This window comes from Equus asinus, chromosome 8 (genome assembly GCF_041296235.1).
Source record: "Equus asinus isolate D_3611 breed Donkey chromosome 8, EquAss-T2T_v2, whole genome shotgun sequence".
Taxonomy (NCBI): Eukaryota; Metazoa; Chordata; class Mammalia; order Perissodactyla; family Equidae; genus Equus; species Equus asinus.
In genome coordinates, this window is record NC_091797.1 from 26,055,936 (window position 1) to 26,067,243 (window position 11,308).

Sequence of the window (11,308 nt, forward strand, 5' to 3'; positions counted from 1 at the left end):
ACGTTGAACCATCTTTGCATCCCAGGAATAAATCCCACTTAATCATGGTGTATGATTCTATTAATGTGCTGCTGAGTTTGGTTTGCTAGTACTTTCTTGAGAATTTCTGCATCTACATTCATCAGGGATATTGACCTGTAGTTTTATTTTCTTGTAGTGTCCTTGTCTGGCTTTGGTCTCAGGGTAATGCTGGTTGGGTACTCTCTCTTGCTCACTCTTGGATCATTTACCCTACGGAAAGTGAGCTTCCCTGTGGAGAGGCCCACATGTTGTGGGACTGAGGCCAAACACCACGTGAGTGGGCTCAGAAGTGAACCTTCCACCAGTAAGCCTCCCCTTCACATGAGACCACATTCCCAGCTAACAGCTTATCTGCAGCCTCATGAGACCTTGAAGCATTCAGCTAAGCTGTGCCTGGATACCTAACCTACAGAAAGTGTGATCTAATAAATGCCTATTATTTTAAGCCACTCAGTTCTGGGGTAATTTGTTATGCAGCAATGGATAACTAATATGTTTGTCTTTCTCAATTCACAAATGAGATTATACCTATAATGATGCTACATATTTAAATGTGGGTTAAAATAACAAATATAGTTTATAATTCATTGTAGATATATAATAGGAAATATATCTTATAAATAACTATTCTGAAGTATAAGATTTTCCCAATACACATCTATTAAAGTTATTTTAAAATGCATCAGTATTTTAAACTACGCTTTAAAAAACATACTTACTAGGTCATAATTATAGAGAGGTTGACACACTTTTTCTAGAGTGTACAAATATCTGACATTATCCTTTGATTCATTTGCTGTATCAGTGATTCTTGCATCTAAATCACGCCAATTCTAAGAAAAAAACGTATAAGAATTCTATGAAACATCCAAATATCTCAGGGTGCTAAAGTTTAATCAAGAAATTCAAGCTATCTTTCCTAATCACAAGTATACTAAAATAGTAGAAATTTAAATGTGGTTGATATATTTTTTCTTATCTTCAGACAAAGTTATTATAAACAACTTGAATGAAGCCTCGTCCCATTTGCAGTTAGCATCCTGTCTGCAGACTTAAACCAGACCTGCTTCCACCTGGAGTGACTTTTGTAGGTTAGTTATTTGTGACATTACATTACTCTGGGTCTTCAAGAATGGGTCAAGTTATTAAAACAGATCATTATTCCAAGAAAACATTCTTATCAGCAGAGTGAACTTTCATATCCAGCAAGAATGTGCGGAGATGCTCAGGGACTATGGCAGATTGCCTCACCCAAAACATATGACAACTGATTTATAGTCACAGTAATAAAGAACTCTTAGAATAGGTACCAAACAATACCTGAAATTTTTTAAATGGGGGAAAGATATAAACAGACAATTCACAGGAGAAGAAATGCAAATAGCCAATAAACTTTAAAAGATGCACAAATTCACTATTAATAAGGAAAAGACAAAATACAATAAGCCATTTTCCACATGTCAGATTGGCAAAAAAAAAATAAATAAATAACTCATAAGGAGTATTGACAAAGTTGTGGAGTATACACCCTAGGGAAATACTTGCATGTATGCACATAGAAGCTTTAACTGCAGCAATGTTTGTGAACATATAGGAAAGGATCAATTTTCCTCAAAAAGTTAAACATAGAGTAGTTACCGTTTGACCCAGAAATTCCACTCCTATGTATAGACTCAAGAAAAATGGCAACATATTTTCACACAAAAACTTGTACAAGAATGTTCATAGCAGCATTATTCATAACAGCCAAAAAGTGGAAATACCGAATGTCCATAAACTAACAAACGTGATATCATCAATACAATTGAATACTATTCAGCCATGAAAAGGAATGAAGTACTGTTGCATGCTACAACAAGGATAAACTTTGAAAACATTACACTAAGTGAAAGAAGCCAATAACAAAAGATCTCATATTATATGACTCCATTTATATGAAATGTCCAAAATAGACAAATCTACAGAGATAAAAAATGGATTGGTGGTTACTTAGGGCTGGGGTAGGGAGAGGGGAACAGGTGGAGACGAGAGGTGATAGCTACAGGGTACAGGTTTTCTTTTTGAGGTGATGAAAATGTTCTAAAATTGATTGTGATGGTTGCACAACTCTGTGAATATACTAAAAACCACTAAATTGTACACTTTAAATGGGAGAAACGAATAGTATGTGAATTATATCTCAAGATTGTATAAAAAAAGGAAATGACTGTCTAAAAACAAGAAAATAATTAGATAAAACCTGGTACATTAACATTTTGGAAAACCACACAGCTCGATCTGACAGGTATAACTGCAAGATAGGCTATTGGGAGGAGAAAGAGTTGAAGAATAACACAGTATGACACTATTTATGTAATTAAAAAAACTACAAACACAAAACAAAACTATGTAATTTCATAGGTACCTGGCATGCTCATATATAAACGCCACACAAGGTGTATTAAAAACAAATACAGTCAAATAGAAAACAGTGGTTGTCTCTACGTGCTTATCATTCAGGAATAGGAGTTATAGGGTGGTAAGATGTGTAATTAAGAGAGACCTGTTTCATCTGTACTATCTAAATCTTTCATTTAAAAAAAACAGTATTCATGCATTATTTGTATTATGTATATTTTTTTTTCAAAGGAAGAATAAAGAAAAAGAAAGGAACCTTGAAAGAATCAAGCCAAGCTGTTAGTAAAGATGACCTCCAGGAAAGAGGTGGAATAGTGGGAATGAGACATGTGATGAGATGGCATTTTTGCTTTTGACTTTCTATATAGTTCTTTACCTCAATGAGCCTGTATACAATTTCCAAAACAATTTTTAAATAAATAGCAATCATCTCATAGTAGGACTGTCAAAATTGCTGCGTGAAATAAATCTTTATTTCTATACTTCCTTTGCCTCTTCTGGAAATAATTGTGGAAAATGAGAAAGGCTTACTCAAAGTTTAACCCTTCTAAATACAGGATTCTGATATATGATGCAAAAAAGCAGTTCAAGAAGGATAATTTTCCGGTTGGTTGTTCTGAAGTATACTCAACTTTCAAATAAAAGGTCTTTTACCTTTAACAGTTTGGAATGTGCAACATTAAGCACGTTTATGACAGCCTTACAACTTGGCCCTTTAATCTGTTCAATGATATAATTGAATTTGGCTGACATGCGTTTCCAGTGTTCCAATTCAGTGAGTGGACCTGAGTCATCAGCTTCTTTTCTCATCTGTTCACTCTCAATAAGTACCTGCAATCAAAAAAATCCACAGGATGTAGAAATGTTACTTTCTTCTTTGTTAAAACCGCATAATTTGCATCTTTACAAAGAAAGATAAAAGTATAAATAAGATTCAACACTGAACAATGTTAAAAACTCCTAGCAAACTAGGAATAGAAAGGAACTTCTTTAACATAGTAAATAGTATCTACCAAAAATCTACAGCAAATGCCATACTTAAAGATGAAATTTTAGAAAATATCACTTTAAAACCAAAGACAAGTTTGCCACTATCACCATCCACTTCTATTTGACCTAGTAATGAGGTCCCAGAACAAGGTAAATAAAGCAAACAAAAGGTACAAGAATTGAAAATGAAAAATAAAATTGGCAAAGTCACAAATTATATAGTTGCCACATTTAAAAAATTCAAGAATACCTGACGACAAACTTTTACAATCAATAAAAGTGAACAATTCAGTAAGGTTGCCTTATATATACATAAGTATTAGTAGCATTTCTTCACAAGCCATCCAACAATCTGAAAATGCAACTTCTAAAAGGACAGCATTTGCTATAACAAATAATAACAAGGATAGGGGCTAGCCCCATGGCCAAATGGTTAAGTTTGCATGCTCCACTTTGGTGGCCCAGGATTTCACCAGTTTGGATCCTGGGCGTGGACCTAGCACCACTCATCAAGCCATGCTGAGGCAGCATCCCACATAGCAGAGCCAGAAGGACCAACAACCAGAACATACAACTATGTACTGGGGAGCTTTAGGGAGAAGAAGAAAAGAAAAAGAACACTGGCAACAGATGTTAGCTCAGGCGCCAATCTTAAAAAAAGTAACTAATTAAAAATAACAATGACAAGATATCTAGAGATTAACAAAAGACGTGCAAAATCTTTTTGGAGAAAATTAGAAAATTTACTTTCAGTGCACAAAAGAAGACCTACATAGATGGAGAGATATATCACATTCATGGATGGAAAAGTTCAACAACATAAAGATGGCAATTTTCTTTAAATTAACGTATACATTCAATGAAACTCCTATCAAAATCTCAACAGGGTTTTTCATGATATTTGACAAACTAGTTTTAAAATTAATTTGGAAGAATAATTAACCAGAAATAATCAATGCAATTTTGAAGAAAAATAGAAAATATCACTTTAAAACCAAAGACAAGTTTGCCACTATCACCATCCACTTCTATTTGACCTAGTAATGAGGTCCCAGAACAAGGTAAATAAAGCAAACAAAAGGTACAAGAATCGAAAATGAAAAATAAAATTGGCAAAGTCACAAATTAGAAAGGGACTCACCATGCAAAATGTTGATTTAGTAAAAAGCTACAGAAAATAAAGCAGCATGATCAGAGTACAAAAAACAAGTAAGTAGACCAGTAGGATAGACAAAGGGGCCTGTAAACTTGATATATTACAGAGGTGATATTACAAATTTGTTAGGAAAGAACGGACTATTAAATAAACAGTTCTGGGGCAATTGGCTAACTATAAGAAAAAAGACAAAATTAGATTTCTACTTTATATTATACACATACACAAAAATAATTCCAGATGGATTAAAAGCCTAAATGTTAAAAATAAAATGATAAAACTTTTAAGGAAAAACATAGGACACAGGGATAAAACTATAAAGGAAGGCACAGAGCTGAAGATCATAATTGTCTAGAAAGTGGTTGCTACTAGAGGGGAAGAAATGGGAGTTAAAATTGGGAAGAGGAATGCAAGGGGATTGTAAGGTGCTGGTAATGTTCTATTTCCTAACTTGTGCAAAGCTTACACAGGTGTTCATTTTGCAATAATTTGTTTCTTTTATTGTACTCATTTTTATATATTTCACTATGTAAAATAAATAAACAATTTAGGAGAATATCTTCATAACATTGGAGCAGGAAAGGGTTTCCTAAATAAAACACAAAAAGCACAAATTTCCTAGGGACTGAAGGTAGCTAAATGGAGGCTAGATTACCATTTGTAACTAATACGTTTACATTAAAATGTAGAACTTTCACACGACTAAAGACACTATTTCAAATAAAAATGCAGGCCACAATGGGGACCGACAAAGGATTAGCATCCAGATATTATTCAAACTCTACCAATTCAGCAGGACATCATGGAGCAATCTGAAAGAAAACTGGATGAAGGATAAGAACAGGCAAAGAGGAACAACAAAGAGGAAACCGAAATTGCCACTAAATATGCTCAACCTCAGTAGTATTCAGGGTAATGCAAAAGAAATCAAGACCTCACTGCACACCCAACATACTGGCAATGATTAAATCTGGCAACCCCAAGTGTAAGGAAAGATTTGAAGAAATGGGAGACTCTTGAACACGTGCAAAGGAGACCTGAACAAAGATATTCACTGAATGTGTACTATTGTTGTTTCTAACGGCAATAAAAAGTAGAAATGAAACAGGAACCAGCCTAACGAGATAGGGCTGTCCACCACTGAAGCCACAAGGCCCCTGGCCCAACAAGATAAGGCCCCTAACCAATTGGCAAGCTAGGAGAATCAGATAGAGACCACCAGAATCTACATTCCGCAGCCTTGGGACTTTCCCGGGTTTAGGCTTACACATGCAACCTAGCGCCCAGGAGTTGGCTGAAAGTGACCTCTTGCCTCACTACCATAGAAAAAATCACACCCAGGGGTGGAGAGCTAGCATGCTAATGATACACGTAGCAACATGCTGCCAGACAGCACAGGCACAAACACAACGCCACCTCTACATGCCATGACGGAAGACATCCCCTGCTGCAGCCTGCTAAAAACCCCACAGTATGGCTAATAGTGGAGGAGCCGCTCACCTCTCTCTCTCTCCCTTCTTCCCTTTGTCATGACTGGCTCCCTGGTGCACAAGCTAATAAACTTTCTAACTCTTCACTCCTGCTTATTGTCTCTTTTGATTTCTATCCTGGGGGACAACAAGGACCCAGGGCACCAGTAACAGAAACATTCTACATCCCCTATTCTGAGGGAATGAATGAATAAACTTCTCTACCTCCTTAAACAGAGGATACTAGACATAGCTTAAATGTCTGAAAATATACATAATAAACTGACTTCTTCATAGAGGAACATCAGACAGGAGTTGTGAATAAATTAAATTTACTTGTATCAACATGGGTGAAAGAGAATGTTAAATGAGGAGGGAAAAAGGATGTAAAAAAAAAAAGCTGTAAAAGGATGCTCCATGGTATTATACCATTTATGTAAAGATTTTAACCACAAATACATATTCTATATTTTTATAATATATAATTTATATATACAATTTATTTTTATATAATATAAATCTTATAAATATGCAAATGCAATAAAAATGTAAAACTTGAGGGAATGGGAGGAGACAACATCAGAATAGTGTTCATATAGAGGGAGGAGAGGAAAGCATTGGAAGCTTTAGCGAAAATAAGAGATCTGAAGCACATATGGCAATAGGTACTATCTGTTTAACCTCAGTGGTAGTTACAGGGGTGTTTGTTATATTTTCCATTTTTTTTGTTTGTAATTTTTCATAACTTAAATTGTGGTAGAATTTTTCTGGGTTTTTTTTTTTTTTTTTTTTTTTGCTGAGGAAGATTCACTCTGAGCTAACAGCTGCCTCCAGTCTTCCTCTTTTTTTTTGTATGTGAGCTTCTGCCACAGCATGGCCACTCACAGACAAGTAGTGTAGGTCTGCACCGGGCGCCAAAGAGGAAAATGCCGAACTTAACCACTAGGCCACTAGAGCTGGCCCCAAATTGATAGAATTTTTAAGAACACAAATGAGATAAAATACATAGTTGATTTTTCAAACCCAGGATGGTTCTATCTTTAATCTATGAAATGCTTTTAATTTTAACCATGGTTTATGGAACTCTTTCCTAACCTCATTACAAGCTTCTCCATGTCCTTCAACAGAGATACTGGACACAATTTAAACTTGTCTTAAATGGCTGAAAGCCTACACGATTTAAATCACTTTTGATGTTTAATTCCTGTTCCACCATCACTCATAGATGGTAATCCAGCCTCAAATTAGATACTTCCAGGGATGCAGCACATTCCATTTTCGGGGAGGGGGGAATACTGTGAGAAAGCTATCCTGATTTCAAGATAAAATCTCTCTCCTTATAACCACCACACTCTTTCCGGTCTTACTTCTGCCTTCTAGGGCCACACAGTGCAAGTTTAATTTCATATGGAATCCCATCAAATATTTGAAGACATAACGTCACTCTTAAATCCTCTTTTTTTCCAGGTCAAACATCTCCACATACTTTTCTTGAACAGCATTGTTCATATCCTTGGCCCATTTTTCTCTAAATTGCCCATTTCTTAATGATTTATTTAAGTTTTTCATATATTATGGATACTAACTCTTTGTTATAGATGCTGATAATATTTTCTCCCAGAAGGTCATTTATCTTTTAACTTTGTTTATGGTGGTTTTTGCCATATGGAAGTTACTATATTTTTTTTTAGTAGTCAAATCTGTTGGTTTTTTCTTTCATGGCTTCTGGGTTTTGTATCTTGCTTAAGAACATATTAATATAGTCTGACATTATGTTCTGGAACATTTACAGTTTTTGTTTTAACATTACTTTTTTAAGACTGGCTATTTTCACTCACCCTGTTTTTGAGATTCATCATGTTGTTGCATGTATCTCTTTTTCTAGTTTGAGCTTTCATATTTATGTCTATGATCCATCTTGAATTAATTTTTGTGTATGACAAGAGGTCAAGGTTTGTTGTATATATAATTTTTTTAAAGATTTCTCCCATTTCCTGCACTGATTCTACTTAATTGTAGGCCATTTACTGAATTTTCTCAACTTGATTTCCTTATTTCAAGTTGCTAAATCTCCTTATATCGAGTCATTTTCTTTTGCTCTCTCATTTTTTGAAAGAAGATCTATATCACTTGGTCATAATAATTGGAGAGGATCTCCTCAGCCATGGTGTAGAACAGAGCTTGATTTCCACATTGGGTTACAACTCTCCCTTCCTCCAGTGACACAGTAGGTGGCTGCAGGAGGTCTCCCGTGGGCAGTTACCCACTTCATTTACCTAGGGACACCAGGAAGCAAATTCTGTGGCCAGCACTCCAGGCCTTGGTGGAATTTCCAAAGTCCTCCAATTTTCCCCTCCAACTGCATCTCCCTCCTTCCAGCATAGTTCTAAGAGAGGCAAGATCAGAAACGCTTTCCTCTAACTCTTGCTTGGTCAAGATTTTTCTCCCCTAGTCCTCACTTAACTGAAGATTTTCTTCTCTAGTTCCAGTGTCCTGTGCGTATGCACTAGAGATCAGTGAGTTGGCTCCTAAGGTCCTCTTTCAGTTTAAGGAAATTAGATAGCATCTGACTTTTGGCAGTGTTGATAGACTAAATTGGCACCTCTCAGAATGTTGACGTATATCTCATTCTTATCACTGCTTTTCTTACCACTAGAGAAAATTTATTTGGCCACAGAGTTGCAGACTTGCCACTATAGTACTGATACGAATGAGCCTATTTTGAACTTCTTTGCCAACACAGACAATTCTGTTGATCAACCAAGAGCTCCTTATTTAGCGTCTAGCACTGTGGCTATAGTCTCTCTATTGTGTCCTCTTTCTCTCTTATGAAGAGCACATACAATAAACAAAGTATTAGAGATAAATGCTGGCTATTCCTGGTTCTTCATTATTTCCTTCTAAACCCATATTGGTACAGTTTCCTCCCTGAACTGAGAAATATCTCAAAATTGATTTTAAGTGGTCCGTAGAGAACAATGATGTTGCACGAGAGCCAAGAAAAGGCTGAGTTTCATAAAAGAATCTGCAAAACTCCTCTTCCCTTTACTCTCAGGGACAAAACGCAATGACTAGGACACAGATGAGAACCACAGCTCATATCTGATGAAATTACCCGAGGCAGCTCACCTGTTCGATCTGTTTGTACCATATCATCAGCACGTCCTCTAGCTGACGAACAGTTTCTGAATTATTAGCTGCGACCGTCACTTCTTCAAAGGTATGCAGTTTGGAAAAATCAACATTGTCTATCGTCTTTAACTTAACTGTTCCCTCAATACTTATTATAGCACCTAAAAGGGATAAATTAGTATTGAGAAGAGGTGTTTAATGTCAAAGGGTTAAATGTCAATGTGTGGTTTCAAGTTGTAATTATGAAAATGTTAAAGTTCTAATACTTTATAGAAATATAATGCCAATTGAGTGTTAGATTGTGACCATGATTTGTTAATAAAAATTGTATATTTTAACAATATGAAATAATATATTTTTTAAAGTTCACAATAAAGTATATATTTTTTAATATGGTGAAATTTTTCACAAATAATATAGAAAGAGAATCCTCTTGCTACAATAGAAAATAAAAAAGAAAACATATCTGGGGCTGGCCCCATGGCCAAGAGGTTAAGTTCCCGTGCTCTGCTTCGGTGGCTCAGGGTTTCACTGGTTGGGATCCCGGGTGTGGACATGGCACCGCTCATCAAGTCATGCTGAGACAGTGTCCCACATGCCACAACTAGAAGGATCCACAACTAAAAATACACAACTGTGTACCGGGGGGCTTTGGGAGAAAAGGAAAAAATAAAAAATCCTATTCCTGCAAAGACCCCTGGAAAGAGAGGTTCTAATGATTTGCTATCTTTCCTCTGGGTCTCATAATTATTTTGATTAACATCTTCTTACAAGATGGAATTTTTTTTCACTAATTTGTTTTGTTTTTTTTTGGTGAGGAAGATTGGCCCCAAGCTAATACCTGTTGCCAATCTTCCTCTGCTTTATGTGGGACGCCTCCATAGCATGGCTTGACAAGCTGCACCTGGGATCCGAACTCGAGAACCCCAGGCCACCAAAGCAGAGAGCACAAACTTAACCACTATGCTACCAGGCAGGCTCCTCTAATGCTTATTTTTAATAACCTATCTTATAGTTAATTTGCTCATCTTTAGTAATTTATTAAACATTAAATTTTATACTTACCATCTAAAAATGAAAGGTATCTATTGATGGTTTCAGTGAAAAGGTGTTTTTCAGATTCTCCTTGCTTGGACTGGTTTAAAGCACCCCAATTATTTGTTGCAAGAATAGCTGGTAGAAATATATTTGCCAGCATTTTCCTAATCCCAATTAGGAGTCCTTTTGATGCATCCAGAACAGTAAATAGTACATCCTGAAAGGGTGGTGTTCAAATGTTATTTTACATGCCAATCCCATTAAAGAAGTGTGGATCATAACCTGTTTTCCATTGCAATAAGCACAGACAATATATTTTATAAACTGTTAGGGCAACAAGTGGTTGTGGATATTAAAGTTCTAAAATCCACCAACGCTTATTGTGCCCCCATTTTAACCATTCACATGCTTGCTCAACAAGCAGACACTTCCCCGGTGCTCTAATTTCTGCTTAGGGAAGGAGAGATGGCCTGGAGCCCACACAACGTCAGGGAAAGGAAACTGAGTCTCCCGCCTAAAGAAAGTTCTCAGTTCAAAGTTGTCCTGTCCATGAAAAAGGGTCCAGAAAAACTCTGTCAGTCCAGGGAGAGAGCAACCAAATTAGCCTGTGCCCAGAATTTTGAATGGAAAACATGTTGGTAAAAGGATACAAACTTTCAGTTATAAGATGACTAAGTTTGCGGATCTGATGTACAACGTGGTGATCATAGTTCACAATACAGTATTATATACTTGAAAGTTGCTAAGAGAGTAGATCTGAAATGTCATCACCAAAAAAAGAAATGGTAATCATGTGAGGTGATGGAGGTATTAGAGTTAATGCTACGGTGGGAATCATTTTGCAATATCTAAGAGTATTAAATCAACTTATTGTACACCTTTATTGTTAATTATATCTCAGTAAAACCAGAAAAAAAAAGTCAAGTACATATTTGAAAAAAATGTAAACATACCTCATAAATATTTTTATTATTTATAGCAACATCATTGCGACAGCGAACAAAAAATATACAAACGCCTTTTAGTTTCTCTGGGGCTGCGCTGTCTATATACAACCTCATCATTTTTGCCCCTTTGGCTACTCCAGCAAAAGTTCGACCACATT

At 36.0% G+C, this 11,308-nt stretch overlaps 1 protein-coding gene across 2 annotated transcripts in view; it reads right to left on the bottom strand.

The window, feature by feature from the left end:
* The window catches only part of DNAH8 (dynein axonemal heavy chain 8), a 263,980-nt gene extending 252,672 nt beyond the window's left edge, over nucleotides 1–11,308 (bottom strand). For both annotated transcript variants that reach the window (XM_070514986.1, XM_070514987.1), the window contains exons 1-5: nucleotides 11,157–11,308; nucleotides 10,231–10,420; nucleotides 9,163–9,326; nucleotides 3,073–3,249; nucleotides 741–854 (exon numbers count right to left, since the gene is read on the bottom strand). In XM_070514986.1, the coding sequence (XP_070371087.1) occupies nucleotides 741–854; nucleotides 3,073–3,249; nucleotides 9,163–9,326; nucleotides 10,231–10,420; nucleotides 11,157–11,267 (756 nt within the window). In that variant the 5' untranslated portion in view covers nucleotides 11,268–11,308. The remainder of the gene's footprint in view (nucleotides 1–740; nucleotides 855–3,072; nucleotides 3,250–9,162; nucleotides 9,327–10,230; nucleotides 10,421–11,156) is intronic.